The 22,029-nt window shown below is 37.3% G+C and overlaps 1 protein-coding gene across 4 annotated transcripts in view; it reads right to left on the reverse strand.

Annotated features, from left to right (window-relative positions):
- Positions 1-22,029, reverse strand: part of WWOX (WW domain containing oxidoreductase) — a 567,948-nt gene that overhangs the window by 441,685 nt on the left and 104,234 nt on the right. For all 4 annotated transcript variants that reach the window (XM_088135992.1, XM_088135993.1, XM_088135995.1 and 1 more), the window contains exon 6: positions 2,610-2,698. In XM_088135992.1, the coding sequence (XP_087992118.1) occupies positions 2,610-2,698 (89 nt within the window). The remainder of the gene's footprint in view (positions 1-2,609; positions 2,699-22,029) is intronic.

The following is a 22,029-nucleotide window of genomic DNA, read 5'->3' on the forward strand; positions in this document are numbered from 1 at the left end:
ATAATCACCCAAATTTAAACTATATCTTTCAAAGCTTTTTTGCACTATCGATTCAAACATAAATCCTATGATGAACTGTATGCGTGAAATACACAAATATCTGTTGGGTTCTCCTGGGTGCAAAACGTGTGTCTTTTAAAACAGATTGCTGCATTACGTGAGTTTTGGTCTGAGCAAAATCCTTCTGTTCTAATGGTCATAATGATCACACCATTTTATACATATTCATATTTCGAGCTTCTCTCCTACTAGTGGGGAGAGACTGCTCAAACTAAGACACAACATTACTACTTCACAGCTCTAACACCGACACTGTCCTTTCTTTGGTCTTGTTTGGGGTGACAGACATCAGAAAGGAACAAAATTAGTGACATAATGGCCAAGCAAAAGAGTATATAAAAAATAACAAGCATTATATTGCAAGGAAATTTTATCTAGCAAGTTTAATATAAATGAATGGTATTAATCAGGTGTATTCCCTTAAATAACAACAAATGTTCAGCATCGTGATTCACAATCCTTGAAAAGTTGCCCAATAATTGTGAGCAATTTGCTAAGAATGAGATAAAAAACATATTTTTGCTTGCTATTATTGAAGAGACAGCTCCAATTTGTTGTCCCCCCCCCTGCCCCCAAGTAAAAGAGACTCAGTCACATGTTATTTATGCACACTCAAAAGGGTCCTTCACCACTCTCTCCACTGAATCATTTGTTTGTTGGTTAAGGCTCCTTCATTAAGCTCCTGTTCAACCAAGGGAGCAATTTGTCATTCTTCAACTTGCAACTCTTCAACTTAGATATCAGCTGAATGACTGATATGGCATATTTAGCATTTAGGGAACTGTCTGTGTGAGCTCATTAGAATGCACACAAGGCAATTTCAGGCTTTACTTTTTTTTCAGATGGATGAAATTAAACCCTTCTTCCCCCAGGCAAAGATCTGGGTCAAAACCAGCCGGCAGTAGTCTCTTTCTCACATTCAGATCTAGGCAAGCATTTTCCAAAAATTCCCAGATTGGAAAAATCTCAAACTCCACTTGATATGAGTATAGAAAGTTTTGCAGAGTCCATTTTCATTTTGTCCTGATTACATCTTTGCTCCAATCCAATCTGTGCCTTATTTTATCTTATTTGTGTGTTGTTAGTTTTAATCTGTGCCAGGGTCTCCTATTTCTTGTACTGGACAGCACAGTGTGTGAAACTCCCCAAGGCAAACACAATTTAAGTTCAACTTAGAGACTTAAGCAACTGGCAAGGAACTAAATCTGTATTGTAATTCAGGAACCATAGCCTTTAAAACCTGGTGATAGCAACTGAACAGTTGGAGGCTAAAACTGAACATAGATCTCCTCTTCCCATATCAATGTGCTCCTTTCTTGCATCTCACTTTTTAATGGAGCTCTTGCTTCCAGTTTCTTATGCACATTGTAAGTGGCAACTGCATGTTTACATTCTCAACATTCTTGCTCTGAGAACCATTTACCAGTAAAGAATATGAATGTACTGTCGAAGGCTTTCACGGCCGGCATACGATGGCTGGTGTGGGTCTTCCGGGCTGTGTGGCCGTGTTCTGGAGGTTTTGTTTCCTAACGTTTCGCCAGCACCTGTGACCGGCATCTTCAGAGTACAGGAGCACAGACAGGAGCAGTTCTCTCTGTGCCCAGGAGAGAGAACTGCTCCTGTCTGTGCTCCTGCACTCTGAAGATGCCGGTCACAGGTGCTGGCGAAACGTTAGGAAACAAAACCTCCAGAACACGGCCACACAGCCCGGAAGACCCACACCAGCCAAAGAATATGAATACTAAAATTATTACTTTGACCATTTCCATCTCAGACAATCAAAACCAAGCAATATATTTAATATCAGTTTGATAACCATGTATTCATCATGACTTCTTCCAAAGGATCCCAACCTTTTGCTTGGGGAAATATTAATAACACTATATTCCTACCAACAGCCATCTCTTAAATCTAGAGCAGCCTTCCTCATCTGTTCTATCATGTGCTTAGACTGCTATGCTAATCCCTTTGACCAATTTTTCTGATTGTGTTGGGTAGCTGGTAGCAGTCAGTTGGTCCTGGGTTCCACTGGAATCCATCCAAATTCACAATAGAAAACAGAAAGTTTTAAATTTTGTGCATATCTCTAATATGAGTGTGGATATACATTAAGACAAAAATACTCAGAGACACATAAATTATAGTCATCACTTTGCTTAACCCTCATGTGTCCCACCATTTTTTCCATTTCAAGTTGTCATAATTCTCAGTGGCGTTCCCACTTTCTGCCGTTCAAAGGCATATTTATTGGTCTTTAAACAATGTATTCATTGGAGTTGCATAGAAGGAATATCGGGCAATGAAATTGTGCCCCATACTGTTAAACATGAGTATAAAAACTATAGATAGCCCTTAAATCCCATTCGAAGTATACAGATATTTTTACACCTCCCCCCCCCCCAAAAGATGAATATTGCAATAGCTTCACATCTATGGTGACTTTGCTCAATTGATAGATATTAAATTCAGCCATGTGATCATGAACACCAATGCAAACACTACCAATATAATAAGACAAATAATTATACTCCACATTCAAAAGCACTTACAGATTCTTGGATTTGAAAGTTTCAGCAAATTCCCAAACACTCTGAAGAGAGGCAAGATCCAAGGCAATTGCTTCCACCTTGGCTTTGTGCTAAAATGAGAGAAAGTTAAATGTTAAAAAGATCAACATACTTAATTCACAGTATCATGTGATAGCAAATGGGCAAAAGCAGATGTTTAAATTATTTAATCATAGTAGTACAGATTACAGCACTTTGGGGTATCCAGAGATAGTTTACAGAAGGTTTTTTTTTTATGCTAAAGGTGCATATAACTAAAGTAAATCCTGCAAAAGGTATCTGAATATTTACTCAAATATCTCAACATATTTCCAGATAAACTGCCCCAAAAGATTACCAGATCTTTTTTAAGTAAAGATTTCTTAATCTCATTACCTGCAGAATAAATAAAACTGAGTTGCATGAGAAGTATTCCTTTTAAAAAAAAAAAAAATGAAAGGACTTAACTGCCCTTTCCGCCAATGGACATAGCTCTTACAAAACTTTAAAAAAAAACCTTAAAATTACAAAATATATCCAAAGTTCATCAGCTAAAATCTCCTACGCCTTATGAGTCAGGCAAAATCCAATATGAATTGTTGATTCAGGAACAGAAAATTATCTCAACAATTCAAATTAAGTTAGAAAAAAAATAATGCAGATGTTCAAATCAAGTTTGTTTTTTTTAGACGTTTTAAGGAAAGAATATAAACAAACAACAATGAAAAGTAAAGAGTAAGAAAGTAAAATGTAAACAGAAAACAAGGGATCTAAAAGTTTCATGGAGGTTACAGTTTTCCAATACATAATTAATGACTTAAGAATAATTGAATGTATTATTTTAAAAAACTAAAAATCATTATTAAATATTGAACTAAAAGTAAAGATCAGGAACCATGGTCAACACATACAAATCAACAACCAGAATTATGAAGTATAATAAATTGAATTGATTCTGAGAATTTACTCTAAGTCTCCCATGAAGTTAAAATATAGACTCTATTAATAGGGAAAAAAACAACTTTTGGATGAGGTACAAATTAATGCATTAATTTATAGTCCAGGAATGGTTTCCAGTTCCATAAATCAAACAACATTTCCAATATCAAGCATATAGTATCCTTGCAGTAGTTAGCATAAATGAAGCTAATTCAGTATACTTTAAAGTAATGGATGGTTTAGTAAATTTTAATAGGACTATTGTAGTTTCAATTCAACTTTTAAATTTGTTTCATTCTAGTATGGATTATTTTCCAGAAATCTTGTGCTTTACAACATTGCCACCACATATTAAAAAAATAATCCAACATACTCATTACATTTCCAGCAATTTTGAGAGAATGATTTGTCCATTTTAGCAATCAGGATAAACTGCACTCAAATTCTGCACCCATTTAATCATATACTCTTTTGCATGTTCAGACTCTGAATCATACTTCACAAGCCATTTATAAATAAGGCCCAGCAAATATTCTGAATTGTGTTATAAGATTTTTTTGATTCCGTGAAGTTTCTTAGTATTTCCCTTTATTTCTGCAATTATTTTAATGCTATGCTACTTATACTGAAACCAGTCAGGTAGACTAGACCATCGTGAAGAATCTCAAAAGATTTCATCTTCATCTTGCTGATAATTAAATCTTGCAATTGGAACAGGTTATTAACTTTCCACAGAACTAATTTCTGGTACTTTCTTCTCATAAAAGTAGACATTTAATAATGGAATGAGAGGGGAGAAATCTAGGCTTATTATTTTCCTATATCTGTCCTAGACATTCAATATATTACTTATTACTACATGAACTCTTATAAGTTTATTTCTGTTTGTATCAACCTAAATATATTTATGCAGACTGTCTGGAAGTCCTGCACCTTCCATAGAAGTAGTCGGACTATAGGCGGGGAATCCAGTATGACAATCCGCTATGAAATCCACATTAAGAAAATAGCATGGTAATATCTATGCGGTTACTAGAAGTCGAAAACGACTTGATGGCACATAATTAATCAATCAAAAAAATACAGTTTAAAGTTTGAAGCCACTAATCCACCTCACTCTTTTTCAAATCCTGTAAAATCTTAAATTTAATCCTTGGTCTTTATTGGACCATGTATAGTTCATTCCTTATTTATGCCAGTCACTGAAAACCTTATTATCAATATGTATTGGAATCATTTGACAAGAAAATTGGGTTTTGATAAAATATTCATTTTAATGGCTGCTGTTCTTCCTAGCCAAGACAGACTTAGTTTCTCCTGTGTAGATATATCTGCTATTATATTTTTTCAGCTCAATAAGTAATTATTTTTTAAATAAATCCTTAGTTTTGTCAGATAGATTCCTAAGCATTTGACCTTAAAATTAAACCACTACTTGATACAAGTATTGCTTTTCTTCCTCTACCATGTCAACTTCTGAGGTTTTTTTTCTTTATTAATCTAATAACCTACAATGAAGCCATATTGCTGTATACATTCCATTAACAATATTAAAGAGTCTTTAGGTTGAGTAATTGTGAGTACAACACCGTCAGCAACTAATTTCAATTTACGTTCTTGCATTGCTAATTTAACTCCTGGGATTTTATTTCCCTGAAGTATTGAGTCATCAGATGTGATGGATTCAGGATAAGCTAAACTGATTTGAAGGTTCACTCAAACTGCCTTTGAGTTTAATTTCAGAATCAAACATTTGCACAGTATCACCATGATGGATGGATGGATGGATGGATGGATGGATGGATGGATGGATGGATGGATGGATGCAGACAGACAGACCATTTACCTGTCTGTGGAATGATAACAGGGATACCCCTCTTGGCAGAAAATTACAAAAATTGGGAATAGCCATCAAGAAAATTCTCTCATTTTTACCATTAACTGGCCAAGCAAAGCCTTCTTCTGTAGATCCCAGTGTTCAGATGGCACAAACAACCACATAATTACATCATCATCATCTTCATCATCATCATCATCTTCATCATCATCATCATCATCCTAACTCAATCCTGGCCGCGCTTGGCCAAGACAACTTTGCAATACACAAACCAAATAGAACCAGTGGGTTTCTCGGAGAAGAAGAAAAATGGCCTTTTTCTCCCTCTTTTCTTTAAAAGCTATAATGCTCTGTTCTTGTCTCCAAGGAGAAAATAAAAAGGCTGCCTCAAACACAAGGACAACAAGGGGTCAAAAAACATCAAATAGTTCAACAAACTAAACCACAAGCTGTTACTTAGCGTGCTCTTGGGAACAGTGATTCAAGTCCACACACTATTACTCAGGTAATGCTTTGCTCATTCTGGACAACATTGCAGGTCTCTCCTGCTGGTCTGGAAACCGAAGAGACAGCATTTGCAATATTATGAAGGGAATGGAGAGTGAATGAATGCCTGCTTGTGTGTCCTCCCTCTCTTACTCCTTCACAAGTTAACACTGGAAGAAAGAAGCTGGGCTTGAGAGTAGAATCCAAATATGAAAAATCAATAAATGGGTAACTCCGATATGTAGATTATCCAAGCTATGAATATGGTCTGCACTCTGACATTTCAGGCAATAAACTGAACCCCTGGTTACTTGGAAAAATAATACATTTTCTATTGTCAAGACAGCTAATGTTCCCTTTTTTTTCCTCCCAACCGTCAAATTAATTTGAATTTCTATAGGTTTTTAGGCTTACCGCAGCAAAGGTTAGTGAGAAGAACCACCTTCTGTGGGAGTATTTCTCAAGCACCTCAAGTAGAAGGCTTTGAAAGGTCACACATTCAAATAATAATAAAAATAACAATGACAGTTTCTAGGGTACCATTCATGAACATACATAAATTATAAAGACAGAAACATATACAATCACCACTGACCTATATAGCAAAAAATGTCATTAAACTTCACAAATCTGGCTTTTTAACCCCTCATTAACTTATATTTACAAGCTGTCCTCCCTATTCATAAAAGCTAGCAAGGCTGTATATTTTTAAACTATTCTTTTGAGTCTTAATGTTGCCATTTGTGACAAAAAAGCTATAATGAGTTATACCCTTTATTGCCTTTTGGTATAAAAATGAAAAAAAAATGAACTTGTGATTTATGGTTTTGATGATTAGATAGGATAGATTGTAGAAAGAAGAGAGTCATGATGTATTTTTAGAGAGAGAAGTTAAAATATAATTGTACTTCTGTACAACTGCTGTGAAGATCGGAAGTCACTTCTTTATATGTTTCTTTATATCTTTTTCTTTTTTCCTACTTTTCTTCTACTTTTTTTCTTATTGTACTTTTAGTGTTTTCTTTCATTTCTCTCTTCCTCTTTCATTTTCTTTGTTCTATTTTAGTTTGTATTGCTTGTTATTGCTGTTAAAACTTTCAATAAAAATTATATGAAAAAAAAGCTATGAGTTACGAAATGTGTAACAATGTTCTATAACTTCTAAAAGTGAGCTACATAGGCTATCTCTGAATTTACAGTGTAGACAAGAACTTCATCCAGTAAATTCAGGGTTCACATGTCATAGTTGGCTTAGTCACGGTTTACTGAATGGATCAAAGTCAGTTGGATTTGCATATCCCATTGCACCACACTTATTTATTTTATTTTTTTTATTTATTAAATTTTTCAACCACCCATCTCCCCCCAATGGGGGAACTCTGGGCGATTCACAACAAACATTAGAACATAAAATATATAAACATATAAAACCTTAAATTAAAACGTTACTAAAAAGAAGGAGAGACCAAGAGGATGAAAAACCTGAGGTTGAAGGCAGAGGCCTCTATGGTTTATATACTTATACATGGTTTGCCAGTATATTCACACACTGGGGCAAAATCAAATGAACCACACCATGCTATAGTGTGATGCGCAAATCTGCATTATTTTTGTACATGGCCTTTTGGGGGCGTGGGGTGTGGGGACAGTATAGGCAGACATTTTTGGCCCCGAGAAAGTCTTTTTAAGACCAAAGGTTTTGCAGAGCCCTGATTTGCAGCTTGTTTCATGGCTGTTTTATTAGCTGTCCTTTGCCTTTTCCATTCCATCACAATTAGGCAGTGTCTTCTGTAAAAAAGTAAAAGAAAAAACAGGCATCGTGTACATTTTATTAATTGATTGACCCAGAATAAAGTTCAGATCACACTGAAAAACTGCTTTCAAGATGGTGTTTAAGTTAATTCAGTGACACTTGCCATTTTAAGGCAGCATTCGATCTGATGTTTCTCAATTTAAATTGCCCTTCTCTCTTAAGAAAAAAAAAATTCAAAACAGTACTTTCAAAGATGAATTCTAGGAAAGAGGACAGAATGCTATCAGTCTATGCCCACTGGTCTAAAAACATGAAATAGTTTTCACTATTTTCCAGTACTATATATGAATATGTGTATGTCTTGTTGATAGTCATTTGCTTATCTGTCGGTGGCTTTTCCTGGATTTTAATCCTCTGCCTGTCCACAATAATTTTCTACATAATGAAATAAAGCCATTTTTAAAAATTGATTCTGTTATTTATATAAATACTGCACTGCAAAGCAAAGGAAGAAAAGGATCGTAGCAGAAACGTTAATGTACAATCAGTAACTTAAAAAGAGGTGACTTAATAGCATCCTTCAAGTTCTGTGCTAATGTGATAAAGTCATTGTAGGGATGTCCCTTATGCTGTCATCCCATATAGTTTTACTATTAAATTGTGCTTTGTGGCATGAAGGCTTAAGTGGATTTGGTAGTCTCTTAACAGGCATTTGGGTCTACAGCTCCTCCATGCCTAGATATCCTTTAGAAATTGCAATCTAGATTAAGAAGCTAGATTCTCCTAGGGCAGGGTTCCTCAACCTTGGCAACTTTAAGACAGGTGGACTTCAACTCCCAGAATTCCCCAGCCAGCCTTGCTGGGGAATTCTGGGAGTTGAAGTCCACCCGTCTTAAAGTTGCCAAGGTTGAGGAACCCTGTCCTAGGACATCTTTAGAAACTCCACCAGGTATTTATCCTATGCAAACTCCACTGAAGTTACTTTTTAAGCAGTCTTCTCCTAAATATAGTTGCAAAGTTTAATCACTGGGAATAATATAAGGACCAAAAAGAAGCTTGTTTTCAGTCATGGCCTTCTACAGTACATAACATCTCCAAGGTGAATAATAAAATACATTGTATCTATCTGCATGTGTGTGTATGTGTACCATTTGTGGGAAAGTGATGACACAGTTTCATCACCATTTAATAATTGAGCAATTTTAAGGGGGAAATCAGCAAGGTGGACTTGAAAAGTTTTGTGGAAAGGTTCATTTAAGTCATAGTTTCATTTGTTTCTGATGAATTAGCTTGCTCATACACTCGTCAGTTCTAACCATAACCATACAGATCAAAAAACACCCAGTCCTTTCAACTATCCCAGATTGTTATCAAAGTGCTTCTTTAATCAACTCTCTTGTTTGGTTCACATAAAAGCAGGAATGGATGTGTCTTATCTTCTTATAACCAGGGGAAATGAAGAAAAAGAATATACAAAGGCAGGCATCTAATATTCAGCTAAAATTTAGCTTTTACCTTTGAACTGGGCTACAAACTGTTCTAAAATGAGGGAACATATTACTGAACACAACTGAGCTAGGTATATTCAACTAGATGTTTATGGCAGTAGCACATACGATGCATCAACAGTCTCAATTCCTGCTTTAGCTGTAGCTGCAGCACTGAAAACCTGTCACTGTCATGGTGCTCAACAACTCTGTTGGGTTCCTGTTGAGATCCTCTAATGGATCCTTGGACAGATCCTGACAATCACATGAATCCACAAGGAAAAGGAGATCCAGTGCCATTCAGGAAAGTGGAAATTAGTCAGCCCCTCTTCCCTCTACCTTCTGACTTTCCCACTCCTTGTGACCATGAAGAATACACTGAATCTATTTGCATCAAGCATCTCCAAATATGCCACATTTAACATTCTTTGGGGAAACTGAAATCTGCAATGGGGGCAGGCTTGCTTCCCCACTCCTTGAGGAATCTGCTACCAGATTGCAGCAACTGAAGTCAGAAAGTTGCAGAGATTCTGAGTCCTACCTAGATCCTCAAGGTGCAAGTTGTCCATTTCTGCCCTAGAAGATCATCGCTCTGAAGGATCCATGTCGTACAAATATTATTTTCCTTATCTTGATGTCTAGAAAGTTAGTGACCTTAGTATACGGCAGCATTAAGGAAAATTACTCAGTTCGGTATGGCTCAACTTTCTGTGGACTTGAATTGCTCACCAAATGAACGCCATATTTAATTACATCTTCTTCATTAAACCACTATTCTTCATCAAAGTGAGATGCATTGCCAAAGGAAAACATTTGTTCAAGGAGGTTTGTTTGTTTACTACATGATTGATGATATGCAAAATCAATTTTAATCCTTACACACACTTTGTAGTTATTGTCCCCCAGCACTGAATACCCTCCAGTGCTAGGAAGAACTGGCATTAGACAACATTTTTATTTAATTCCAGAAACATTCCATGTTTACATACCGCAAATCTATTAAAACTGTTTAGAATATAATTGGCAATATTTTGTGTTCATGCTTAGAAAAATGCTTATCAAGCCAAAAGTTTTAACCAGAAAAGTTAAAACACTCAGAAAGCTAGCAATTTCATAATATGCAATGTATTCAGTTTACAGCTTAAAGATTGTTTAAAAATGAACACTGCATGCTACAGTAGTTTGGCAGTAAACATGATTGTGCATTTATGTCTCGACACTGAAGGAGACTTTTTCGCTGGGATTTTTCATTCTAATGCAAAGGATGATTTACATTAAATATAGGTAAAGTGTGGTTACATTTTCCTGAAGGATTGCAAAGAAGGGAAGAGAACTATAATAACTTGAAGCATAAAAGCTTTCTGTCATAATATTTATTATAATGGCATATAAAAGAGCTGAAATAAATAATAGATGACTAAAGGTAAATTCACATGATAAAGAATCCTTCAGCAAATACCATTACTTGGTCTGCTTAGAGTTTTATACACAGTTGAAGACTCTTAATAAATAAACTGCAGTTCCTATAACTTATATAAGTGCTGGTGGAAGGGAGGAGAGGAAATGTAAGATGTACTTTTAAAAAGCACAGAGTGGACATTAGCTAATTTAGTACATAATTATATTCTCCACGGATATGCAGTGTACATTTTCAGGTATTTAAAAGCTTTAGTCCATACACCCGCCCTGCCTCACTCTCCCCCCAAAATAAATCCTAAATAGCAAACCACTCCAACATGTCTCTTTGAGTACCTGAGAAGAAAGCTTCTCCTCCAGTTTAATAAAGCAAATTCCAGTCACCTACACTTGGGAAACACAGAAGGCAAGACAGAGGAAATTATATTTATAGTCCAAGAGATAAAATGTGTTTAAGACGGAACGGCTGAAGAGAAGGGGCAGAAACCAAGGGGGATTTGGTGCCAAAGAGCTTCTATCATGTCTACAGTATGTAAACCCCTAAGAATAAAAGTTGAATTGACACCAGCCTAAAAGACTGAAGAAGCACAAAGAAATTAAATCCAGACCAAAGTGTACCATTAGAATAACACATGGCAATGTTGAGGCATGAGTTCTGACAGCCAGCAATGTCCAGCAGTAGGTCGTAATAATGATCGCTATGCAAGATGGATGAAAACAAGGAAATGCTTTTATTCCAGTTTGGGACTGTAAATATTATAGTCCCTAATGCATGCACTTGCTAAAGAAGAGTATTTATGTCAGGCAGGCTTTCTAAACCATGCATGTATTTCTGAAGTTGATATTACCTTTCAGACCTCTGCATGGGACACATGAATCACATGGTGCAAAGTGTTAAGGCCAACTGAAGATATGTTGCATCTGCTTTCGGAATCGGTTCCTTCACCGCAGCTGAGATAACTTACTGAGGTCCATTAGAGGCCCTGGTGGATGGAATAATTCTATGCTCATTTTTCTTGTTTTCCTTAGTGCCTCAGCTGTTTTCCTAAAAGGCATTTCACATTTTGCATGGAGTGTTCTGAAAACAATACAAGCCTTCTGAACAACAGCTCAGCAAGCTATGTTGGTACTTGATACCTAACATCCTTATGACACTGAGAGATTTACAGTGGGGTCTTCAAGGAGTGGATTTCTTCATACCCACCTTGCCCACCACTAAAAAGGCAGTGATATTTTGCTAGAAACATCGAGCAGAATTGCAATCATTTCACAAGACTAAATGATAGCATAGGGGTTATTTTCAGGTCCAGATTTCAGGCCTGGATTCAGGATGGAAAGGTCATTGGTCGTAATCATGGATGATCTCTGGCGGGAGCGGGATGGGGGTAGTGTATCCATCCTTGCTCTTCTTGACCTCTCAGTGGCTGTCAGTACCATAGACCATGGTATCCTTTTGGGTCAACTTAGGGAGTTGGAAGTGGGCAACAGAGTTTTGTGCTGGTTCTCTTCCTTCCTCCAAAGTCGACCCCGGTCAGGCACTGGGATCAGTACTCTCTCCGCTCCTTTTTAATATCTACATGAAACCACTGGGTGAGTTCATTCGCCACCACAGGATGAGGTATCCTCAATATGCAGATGATACCCAGTTATACATCTCCATCCCGGGTGACTTGAGTGATGCAGTGACCACCCTTTCACAGTGCCTGGAGGCTGTAAGGGTCTGGATGGGGAGCAACAGGGTTCAGCTGAACCCTGGTAAGATGGAGTGGCTGTGGACTGGAGTCCCCTCTATATCCGAGCATTTACCATCTTTGGCTTTGGGCAGGGTTGCACTGCCCCAGACAGACCCGGTGTGTAATCTGGGGGTCTCCTGGACTCAGGACTCCTGCTCAAGAAGCAGGTGGCAGTCGTGCCCAAGAGGGCCTTTGCCCACCTTTGTGTGGTGTGCCACTTATGACCTTTCCTGGATCAGGCGGCTCTCCAGTCAGTCACTCATGCCCTGGTCATCTCTTGGTTAGACTACTGCAATGTGCTCTACATGGGGCTACCCTTGAAGAGTATCTGGAAGCTACAGAGGGTTCAAAATGCGGCCGTGCGGACAATCTTGGATATTCCAACAAAGGCACATATAACACCTTTACTGTGTGAGCTGCTTCTGGTTCCAGTTCAAGGTGTTGGTTATTACCTTTAAAGCCCTACATGACATGGGTCCAGGCTACCTAAGGGACCATCTCACCCCCATCACATCAACCCATCCCACCCTGTCAGGCAGAGAGGGCATGTTGTGGACCCCATCAGCAAGAGAATATTGGCTGGCGGGACCCAGGAGGAGAGCCTTTTCTGCCATTACCGCGCCCTCTGGAATATTCTCCCCCCAGAGGTACAGCAAACCCCTACCCTCCTGGCTTTCCAGAAAGGGCTAAAGACCTGGCTCTGCCAGCCTGCATGGGGCAGAGTTTTAACCAACCCTGGGGGTGGCTGGCGCCCTGATGACATTCCCTGAGCTACTCGCCAATGCTGTCAATTCTTGGAATTTATTTATTATTTATTTAAGATTGCTTTTATATTGTATTTTAATTGCTTTTATCTTTTCTGTAAACCACCCAGAGTTGTTTTTTAATGAGATGGGTGGTGACTAATTTGATAGATAGATAGATAGATAGATAGATAGATAGATAGATAGATAGATAGATAGATAGATAGATAATTTTAATCTTTTTCAAGGCTGGTGGTTTCACACAGCGGAACCTGACACAACTCAGCACAATCTTTAAATGGGACCACATCTTTGTCAGTTGCTTATTTTTAATCAATATTTTAAATACCACTTAAATTTTCAACCATATTTAAAGGAAAAAAAATAGATATAGACCAATTAAATTTAGTTTATGTAGTCTATAATGAGCCACAGCTCTGCATTTTTATCTTAGTGATTATCTCTGGCTAGAAAAATACTTTTAAAAAACATATATTGTATAAAACAGAATAATATCAGTGATAATACTACATTATACTAAAATAGTTTTCTTTAATGTAGCTTCATAGAATTATGGGGCATAATACTCTTAGTTTATAATACTACTCCTAAAAAAAGATTTTCAAAACCTTAATAACTGAGAGATATCCGTAATTTTTAAAACTTATACTGCATTATGGAAGTGAGACCTAGTTCTCTCACAGTCCGTAAAAAACAAAATGATCAAAATCTGATCATTGCAGAAAGAAGTGACAGATGGAAACCAGACCTCTTGTGAAAAAGAGGGGGCCAGTTATCTGTTACACTGGGCAGGAACAAGAAAAACGTACAAAAAAGGTTTCAATATTGTGTGTGTGTGTGTGTGTGTGTGTGTGTGTCTGTCTGTCTGTCTGTCTGTCTGTCTGTCTGTCTATCTATCTATCTATCTATCTATCTATCTATCTATCTATCTATCTATCTATCTTTTTAGTATAAGCTTGGATTCTTGGGAGCTTGGTAACTGGTTCAGGTTTTGCCTGTCTGGTAGAAAATATGAGGAACAAGAGCTATTATTTTCTGAAATATAAGCGGTAACTAAATATATACAGAGAGAACGAGGAAGACTCCCTCCCTTGAATACCGTTTGCTTATTTGTTTATTAAATTTATACACTGACCATCTCCATATAAGCACATCCTTTTTTTCAATCTCTCAGTCCAATCCACAGCTCTGGGATTCCCTAATGTCTTCCCTCCAAGTATTAATCAGGCCTAACCTTGCTTAGTTTCTGAGCCTACACAAGTTTGGCCAGATGCTGCCACCATATTCATAAGGAGAAATACATCAAAAGATTAGACCATGTTTCTCAACCTTGGCAACTTTCAGATGTGTGGACTTCAACTCCCAGAATTGCCCAGCCAGCCATGCTGGCTGGGGAATTCTAGGAATTGAAGTCCATATATTTTAAAGTTGTTAAAGTTGAGAAACACTGGATTAGACATTGGAAAAGATAATACAAATGGCACCTAGTGTGAATAAAATGCCCCAAACAATACCTTTGAAAAGACATAAAACTGCACTACACATATGTACCAGTGGAGATTATTTTTTTTCTTCCATAACTATAGAGTATATAGGGAAAGGTTTATACAACAGTTTTACCAGAACAAGATCATTTTCCTATACAACTATAATTGAGATGAAGCTTGATTTCTTCTCCAGGTTCCTGGGAAAATTAGCAGCATTGATAGGAATTTTATTTCTGGTTACCTTGGAACGCCCATCCATGGGCTACATTTATCTATTATCCCCTTTTACAGCCTTTTGGAAGTCATTCTCTTTGGTTTTTTGTTTTGGGGAGGCAGACTAGCATTCAATCTTTTGAATACCATCTGCAATTTTATCTGATACCTTGAAATTTAAAGTTTTCTTCTGCCGTGGTTTGTGTTTTAATTGAATCGTACCACTTGGAGAATATGAACTGAAAGGCTATTTACGTAGCTTGGAAATAACATATTAGGCAATTTCTATGAAGCTGCCTTTGCGCGTAGCATCGGGTGCCATTCAAGCCTATTGTCCTTGACTGAAGACTGGAATGGAAAAACCACCATGGTTTGTTACTGCAAGATGATGATGATGATGATGATGATGATGATGATGATGATGATGACGACGATGATGACAGTGACTCTAGATTTCCACCCATATTCTCAGAAAGACATGTAGGATTTTACTGGCAGTTTAGCCATTTCTATGTCTGTTCCTAAATTCCTTGCACAGAGTCTAGAATGAAAAGAAGACATCAACACCGTAAACCATTCTAAACCTTTGGTTTAGAACACGAGGTGCTCAGCTTCTCAAATAATTAATTCAGCGAAACGTTGGCTGGCTGTATACAGAAGACAGGGCAACCCATTTGCTCGCAATTGGTGGAAACCGAGAGGTTTTCCAGCTGTAGAGACATTGAATACCACTTGCGCAGATGACAAGTACAGATTGGAGCATGTCCAAAGGACAAATATGTTTAACCAAATATGAAAAGGCTCTCCATCTCTCTTTTTTCTCCCTCTTCCCAGGGTTCATGATTGTAAGCAATGTTTTTTGCCTGAAAGCACAGGCGTGCACTGCACTGCACTGCACATTAATCCTTCAAACTCTAACAGATGCTGGCAGGGATTTAGAGTGGAATGTATTTACAAAGTGACAAATTATGTTCTATATTATACACAGAGAAAGAAAGAGCACCTACAAATAGGCTGATAAATGTCAGCTGCAGTGATGACAAGTGGTTCATTTTTATTATACAGTAACCACCATCTTTTTTTCAGGGAGGCCCAAACATTTATTTATTGCAGTGGGGGGGGGGGGGGGGGAAGCCAGATTATATGTGACACAAAGTAATATCTCTAAGATCACTGGTGTTCATGGGTGGCTTCCCCTTCCAGAACCTAGATTCAAACTGTAGCACAACCTTGGTTTAAAAAAAAGAGGATGTGTTATATCACATTTAGTAAATTTTTCTAAAACATTAACTGACATGTACATCTGATAATTGGGCTCGCAGACGTGATAATGAAGCCATCACTATAGGCTGTTCTATATTAAAAAATAGGAGGGTTTTGCATCGGTAAAAAATCTGCCGATCCTACCTAAGGCGGGAATACTTTCACTGAATGACCCACACATGTAGCACAAAGATTAATAAAAGTTGTAGAGTTTTTTTGTTTTTTGTTGGCTTGTCTTTGTCTTAAGGTTACGAAGCAGAGTTTTAAAATGCCTTTGTTTTGCGTGCACACACGTTTGAGTCGCTGTTGATTCCTGATGACTGCCTGGACAGTTTTCTTCACAATGTTTTTTAGAAGTGGTTTGCTCTTGCCTTCTTCTTCCTAGGGCTGAGAGAGAGGGACTGGCCCAAGATCACCTAGCTGGCTTCATGCCTAAGGCAGGACTAGAGCTCAGTCTCCCAGTTTCTGGCCTGATGCCTTAACCACTACACCAAACTGGCATCATAATTTAAAATGACTTGATGTATGGAGTCCTTGGTGCTCTCTGAGCTTGGTTGTTTTCTTGCAAGCATTTCATTACCCAGCTAGGTAACATCTTCAGTGCTAGAATGGAGTGGGTTTGCTCTCTGTTTATATATAGTGGCTTGCCCTGCCAGTGTGTGTGTGGGGGGGTGTCCTTGATTAGGGTATTGTTTACCGCTTGCTTGTTTGTCTGGTGTTAATCTTGGTGTTAATCTCTGTTTATCTGGGTGATGATTGCTGGCAAGGAGATGTTCTGATCTTTTGTTTCCTTTCTATTGTCTCTTTTGAATAGGGTGTAGATGTTGTTTATCTCTATGTGCCTCCTGATGACTGCCTTGTCTGAATACCAAGCTTCCAGGAATTCCCTCGCATTTCTGGATTTAGCTTGGTCTAAGATGCCGACAGTTTCCCAGTTGAAACTATGGTTAAGTCTACTATTAAACGATTAAACTATTCTATTAAACTATGGTTAAGTCTTCTATTGGTGACCTGATGTATGCCAAACATTCCGATTCTGAAAAAGCCCATCATGAATGTTCTGGAGTCTGATGGAACGGTGATGGAAAATTCAGGAAGGATGACCACACCCAGAACACTTGGAACAGATTGTTTGCTGGGGGTGGGGTGGAGATTGGAATATTTCATGGAGTATTTTGCATATTCATACCTTAATATTTTTTTTAAAAAAAATAGCTATGGTTTATTTAAAAGGCTCAGTCCATAACACTGAGTTGTGGATTTGTGCATCACGCTAACCAAAAGGCAAATAAACCACGCTATGGAATTATGTGTGAATGAGGTTCATATGTTGGTTCTAATTAAAGCATCTACTGGGTTCTGCATTGTTCTCTCCTGTGATGGAATAATTTGTTTTTAGGTTTGATTAATCCAAGCTTAATATGTAGGTCCCCACTGTATGGTGTAGCTCAAGTATTCTAGTAAATGTTTGAATGTAGAACAAGCATCTCCAAACGAGAAATGAATAAATGCCTTAATAACAGTCAAATCCCCTCCGTTTGTAGAGATAGCTCAGGTTTGTGGAAAAGACCCAGATTAGTATCCTCCAAGCCATAATTCTTCTGAGCACATTTTTTCTCCTATTCCACTATTTTAGATCAAAGATGCTTCCCTCAATTATCTAAGACTACTTTACCATGTTCCATTTTAGCAAAAACAACACTGAATAGCTATAGATGTTTGTGACCACCACAGCAAGCTTGTATGATTAATTAATATCCCTTCGCCATCCCCTGCTTTTGAAGACTGGAAGATGAGAAAGGCTGCTCTGCCTAGAGAATTTCTGGTTGATGTTGGATTCAAAGTGCAAAGTTCCTTATTTATAGATAAACCTCTCAATACCTTTGCAGTTTGAATCCAGCATCAACCCGAAATTTTTAGCAATTTTAGTCACCGCTAAAGCACTGTACTGTGTTCCACTCACTGTATCTAATTTTCCACCTTTCAAAAATTACAGTTCCTTTAAACGGATATGTCCAAAGATACAGTGATTTAAGAAACAGAAAAGCTTAATCAGAAACATTTTCTAGACAGATGTTTATAAACAGAAGGCAACAATTAAAAAAAAGAAAAAAAGACACCTGAACACAGCGCCTTGCTATGTTCCACAAACCACTGTACAACCTATTGGAATTACTGCAAAAAGTCTTCCTGGAAAACTTCCAGAAATTAAGAGGTGCCAACAAGCTTCCTAATAACCTTGCGTAGACTGAATTCTTATGAAGAAAATAAAGTTTATTGTCTGGAAAGAGAGAAAGCATGAGGAAAGCACTAAAGCAATGGAGGTGAACAATTAGACAGATGTTCACTTAAGGAAATAAAGGGAACAGAAGAAGCCTTTGTGGAGGGAATTTTACGAGAATACTGACAACTCTGCACCTCATCAAGGGCATTGGTAAAGTTAAAGCTGCAAAAAACTGCTGATGCTACAGAACGTGGCATTCAGGTAACATCGCTCGTAGCAAAGTAGCATTATACACCACCAATCTCAATTTGTATTCTTATGTGCACGGCCCACCCTCCCCTCATTTCCTATTCTCCCTCTCTCATTCTCACTTCCCGGGCCACAAAAAAACTCATTCTAAAGACCATCCTGTAATTTAACAAAATGAAGTCCCTTCCCTTGTGGGACAGGACATGTCCCACCAATTTTTTTTCTTTTTCTTTTTATTCTGACAAACAGCTCTAGCCTCAGCAGAATGGACATTCAGATTCCTTATTTTTGGTAAGTGGCGTTAACCGGTTAATGTTCTTCTGTGTTTGTCTTGAAACGCGGGAATACATAATGAGGCAGGACAATTTCTGAATGACTTTAATATGTTCTTGATTGCTTTCAAAATAGATTCAGCATGTAAAAAAGATTGGAAGTGAACTAGGCCTTTTGCAGCAATGTTTTGTTCTTCCTCTCTTAGCTCTGGTTTTTTGTTTGAGATGAAGGTTTATCGGGAGAAAAGTAACCCCAGTCCAACACTTTCTAGCTGTTCTGAAGTCACAAATAAGTCTTTAGACGAAAGTTAGTATACCCTATTTTTTTGCACCTGGGATCCAAATTGGAAAGAGTTTCACAGAGACTTTCATAGTCCCATTATTTTAGCCGAAAAGGTCAAAAGTATCTTCACTGGTTCTTCAAGGCCATTTGTACAACTGCTCCTTCTTTATCAATGTACTGTTTATGCACACAACCCAAAACATGAATCTCAAAAATGGCTGAAGTGTCTTCAAACAATATTATGTAGATACCTTCAAGCGTGTTCTCCAAGTCTTACATTTACAAATAAGCTGATAATATTTAAGAACCTGAAGAAGACTGCTGAGCTATGACTTAACTTTTGTTTCAGTTGTCTTATGAATAGTGATGGTAGGGTAATTGTCCTACTGTTAGTAACTCAGCAAAACTCATTTGGACACAACCTGAACTATGGCTTAGTTTTGTTTCTTTTTCTTGTACAGATCAGAATTTTTCTTTTTACTAATAATAGTTTAATATTATGTCCAATCCCAACTACTGATTTACTGAAACAAATTTCAGACCATGATTCATGAAGATGTCTTATTTCCCTAAATTAGAATTAATCTGAAGTCTGGATTCACACTTCACACTAAATTCTGGTTGTTAACATGGTCTGTTGGATAAATCACAAATCACTTCTAATTCAATTAGCACATGAAGTTATAAACCATGTTTTATAATCTGGAAGAACCGAGATCTGGTGTCAAGCCAAAATGAAGCAAATCTTATTATGGTTTAGTTGTTGTGGTGAACTAAGCCAATGCAGAGTTTGAGTATGAAGATAAAATGAAAATATTGAAAAATGAGGTCGAACTTTCCAGTTGTTTCTTCACTGCTACTGCAGAACAGAATAATGGAAGGATTACTTAACTTTCTAGGTAGCTCCTGAATACATAAGCACATTTTGGATCTTCTAGATGAAGATCTTTTCTGAGTCTGCCTTGACCCCCATCATTAATTTTTTCAAAAACGTGTATTTCCCCATACAGTTTAATGTTGAGAAATGTGACTGTCCCAGAGAAAGTCAAGAATTTGAATTTTCAGAAACCCCAGTAAACAATTCCCAAGGATTCTTTCCGGGAAAGCCAATGACAATTACATGTAAAAAGGAGTAAATGGTTTTTATAGCATTTACATGCCGTCATAACAATCTCTATTCATGTGTGGAAACAAAAGGCATCTAAGACTATTTGGAAACTGCAGCTTCTACAGAACACAATGCAAGGCGGTAGAGAAGGAATTCAGTAGTTATAAATATTTTGCTAGCAAGAATAATGTGGTGCTTCTCTTCTATAGATCACCTATTCATTTTCTCTTTACTAATGCTTTGATAGAACCAACAATGACAGACAAGTATGCAAGAGAATTCCCCACCTCTTCCCTCCAATTCTCAGGGCTCCACACCTTCTCTTTATTCAAAACTGTGCAGCTTTACCTTCAGAGAATCATAACTGGGTGGCTGACCATCTTTACAAATACCAAGCTATCACACAAAATGGTGAATTTAAAAAAAAAATGAAAATGAAAACATAGATTTTTAAACAGAGAAAATTCACAAAATGTCAACATTTCATAGCCTTTGACATTTTTAAAATAAAAAACAACAGCCAATGTTTTCATATGATCTTCTGTCCTTTTTATTTTTTTTTAATTGTGAAACCTTATGTGAGAAAGGCAAAACGTTGATGCAATTAGTCTCCATCTCTCCTGATTTCCTGACTTTTTTCTAAAATCTTAAAATGTGGAGTCGTCTAAGGCCAGAATACATCAATCTGTTTTATTATCATGTTGATGGTTTTATCTATCTTCAACTTTATTTTTTTGCCAACCTGTCATACTGACAACATTAAGAGACCATAGGTTTTCTTCAGTTCTATTTGTAACAAAAGATAAAAGCATTTTAAAATAAATTCAATTAGTAGACGTAATTATTGTCTCATTAAATCATACTTTTACATTTAATAAACATACAAAAGATGATAATGTTACATGTGAATCAATGCATGCTATGCTTTTAAAGTAACTAAGTTAAAAGATATTAAAAAAAGGAAGGTTGCATATATTTCAATATATCAATATTTTTCTCCCTGGGGGAATAACATGAAAAAAAGTAGTGTCCCTGCTGGATTCAAAATCTCCAGAAATATTACAGCTCTATTTTACAAATCACATTGTATATTCAAGAGTGTATCAGATGTGGAAATGAATGAAAAGTAATTCAACAAAATCTATGTAAATATAAATGACACGTTTCTTCTTTTATTTATTATCAGAATACTCAGCATTACAGTGCAGATTTGACTTTATAGTTCATCTATCTCTGATAAAGATAAATGAACAACAAGCCAAATTTGTGTCTGACATGACCACAAACCACAGGAATTTGGACTGACCAGACCATACAACCGCTTCCCTAAAGTAGTTGACCAAGAATAGGCACGTTAATTCATCATCCTGTCAAAATAATGACGTTCATTCATAAATACCATCCAGTGTCCTCTACACCTGGCTGAGTATTCTCCAGCCCAGTGAAAAATACTGATTATACACTTTCTTTTTCTTGTCTTTGGACAATACATTGAGAAGAATAATGACAGAGAACAGAGAATGGTTTAACAACCTTTGAGACAAGAACCAAAAGGCTGGAGGACAAGAGCAAAAGGTGAGGACAATGACACAACACATTGGTCCAGCACTGCATCTGGAATAGCCTTCCCCCCCCCCCCCACTAATAATATATGGCAGGTGGGTGAACAGTTTCACATACAGCGCATCACCACCAAAAGCAGAAGAGGAAGGAAGGAAGGAAGGAAGGAAGGAAGGAAGGAAGGAAGGAAGGAAGGAAGGAAGGAAGGAAGGAAGGAAGGAAGGAAGGAAGGAAGGAAGGAAGGACTGATCTTAGACATAACTCATAAACACAGCATTTGCCACATTTGTTCATCCAATGGAAATGACATGCCCTGGGGACAGTAGTTTGATGGAGAAAGCAAATGGAA

Source organism: Python bivittatus, unplaced genomic scaffold (assembly GCF_059951505.1).
Source record: "Python bivittatus isolate LINGU-HERP-01145 unplaced genomic scaffold, Pbiv_v1 ctg000190_np1212, whole genome shotgun sequence".
Lineage (NCBI taxonomy): Eukaryota > Metazoa > Chordata > Lepidosauria > Squamata > Pythonidae > Python > Python bivittatus.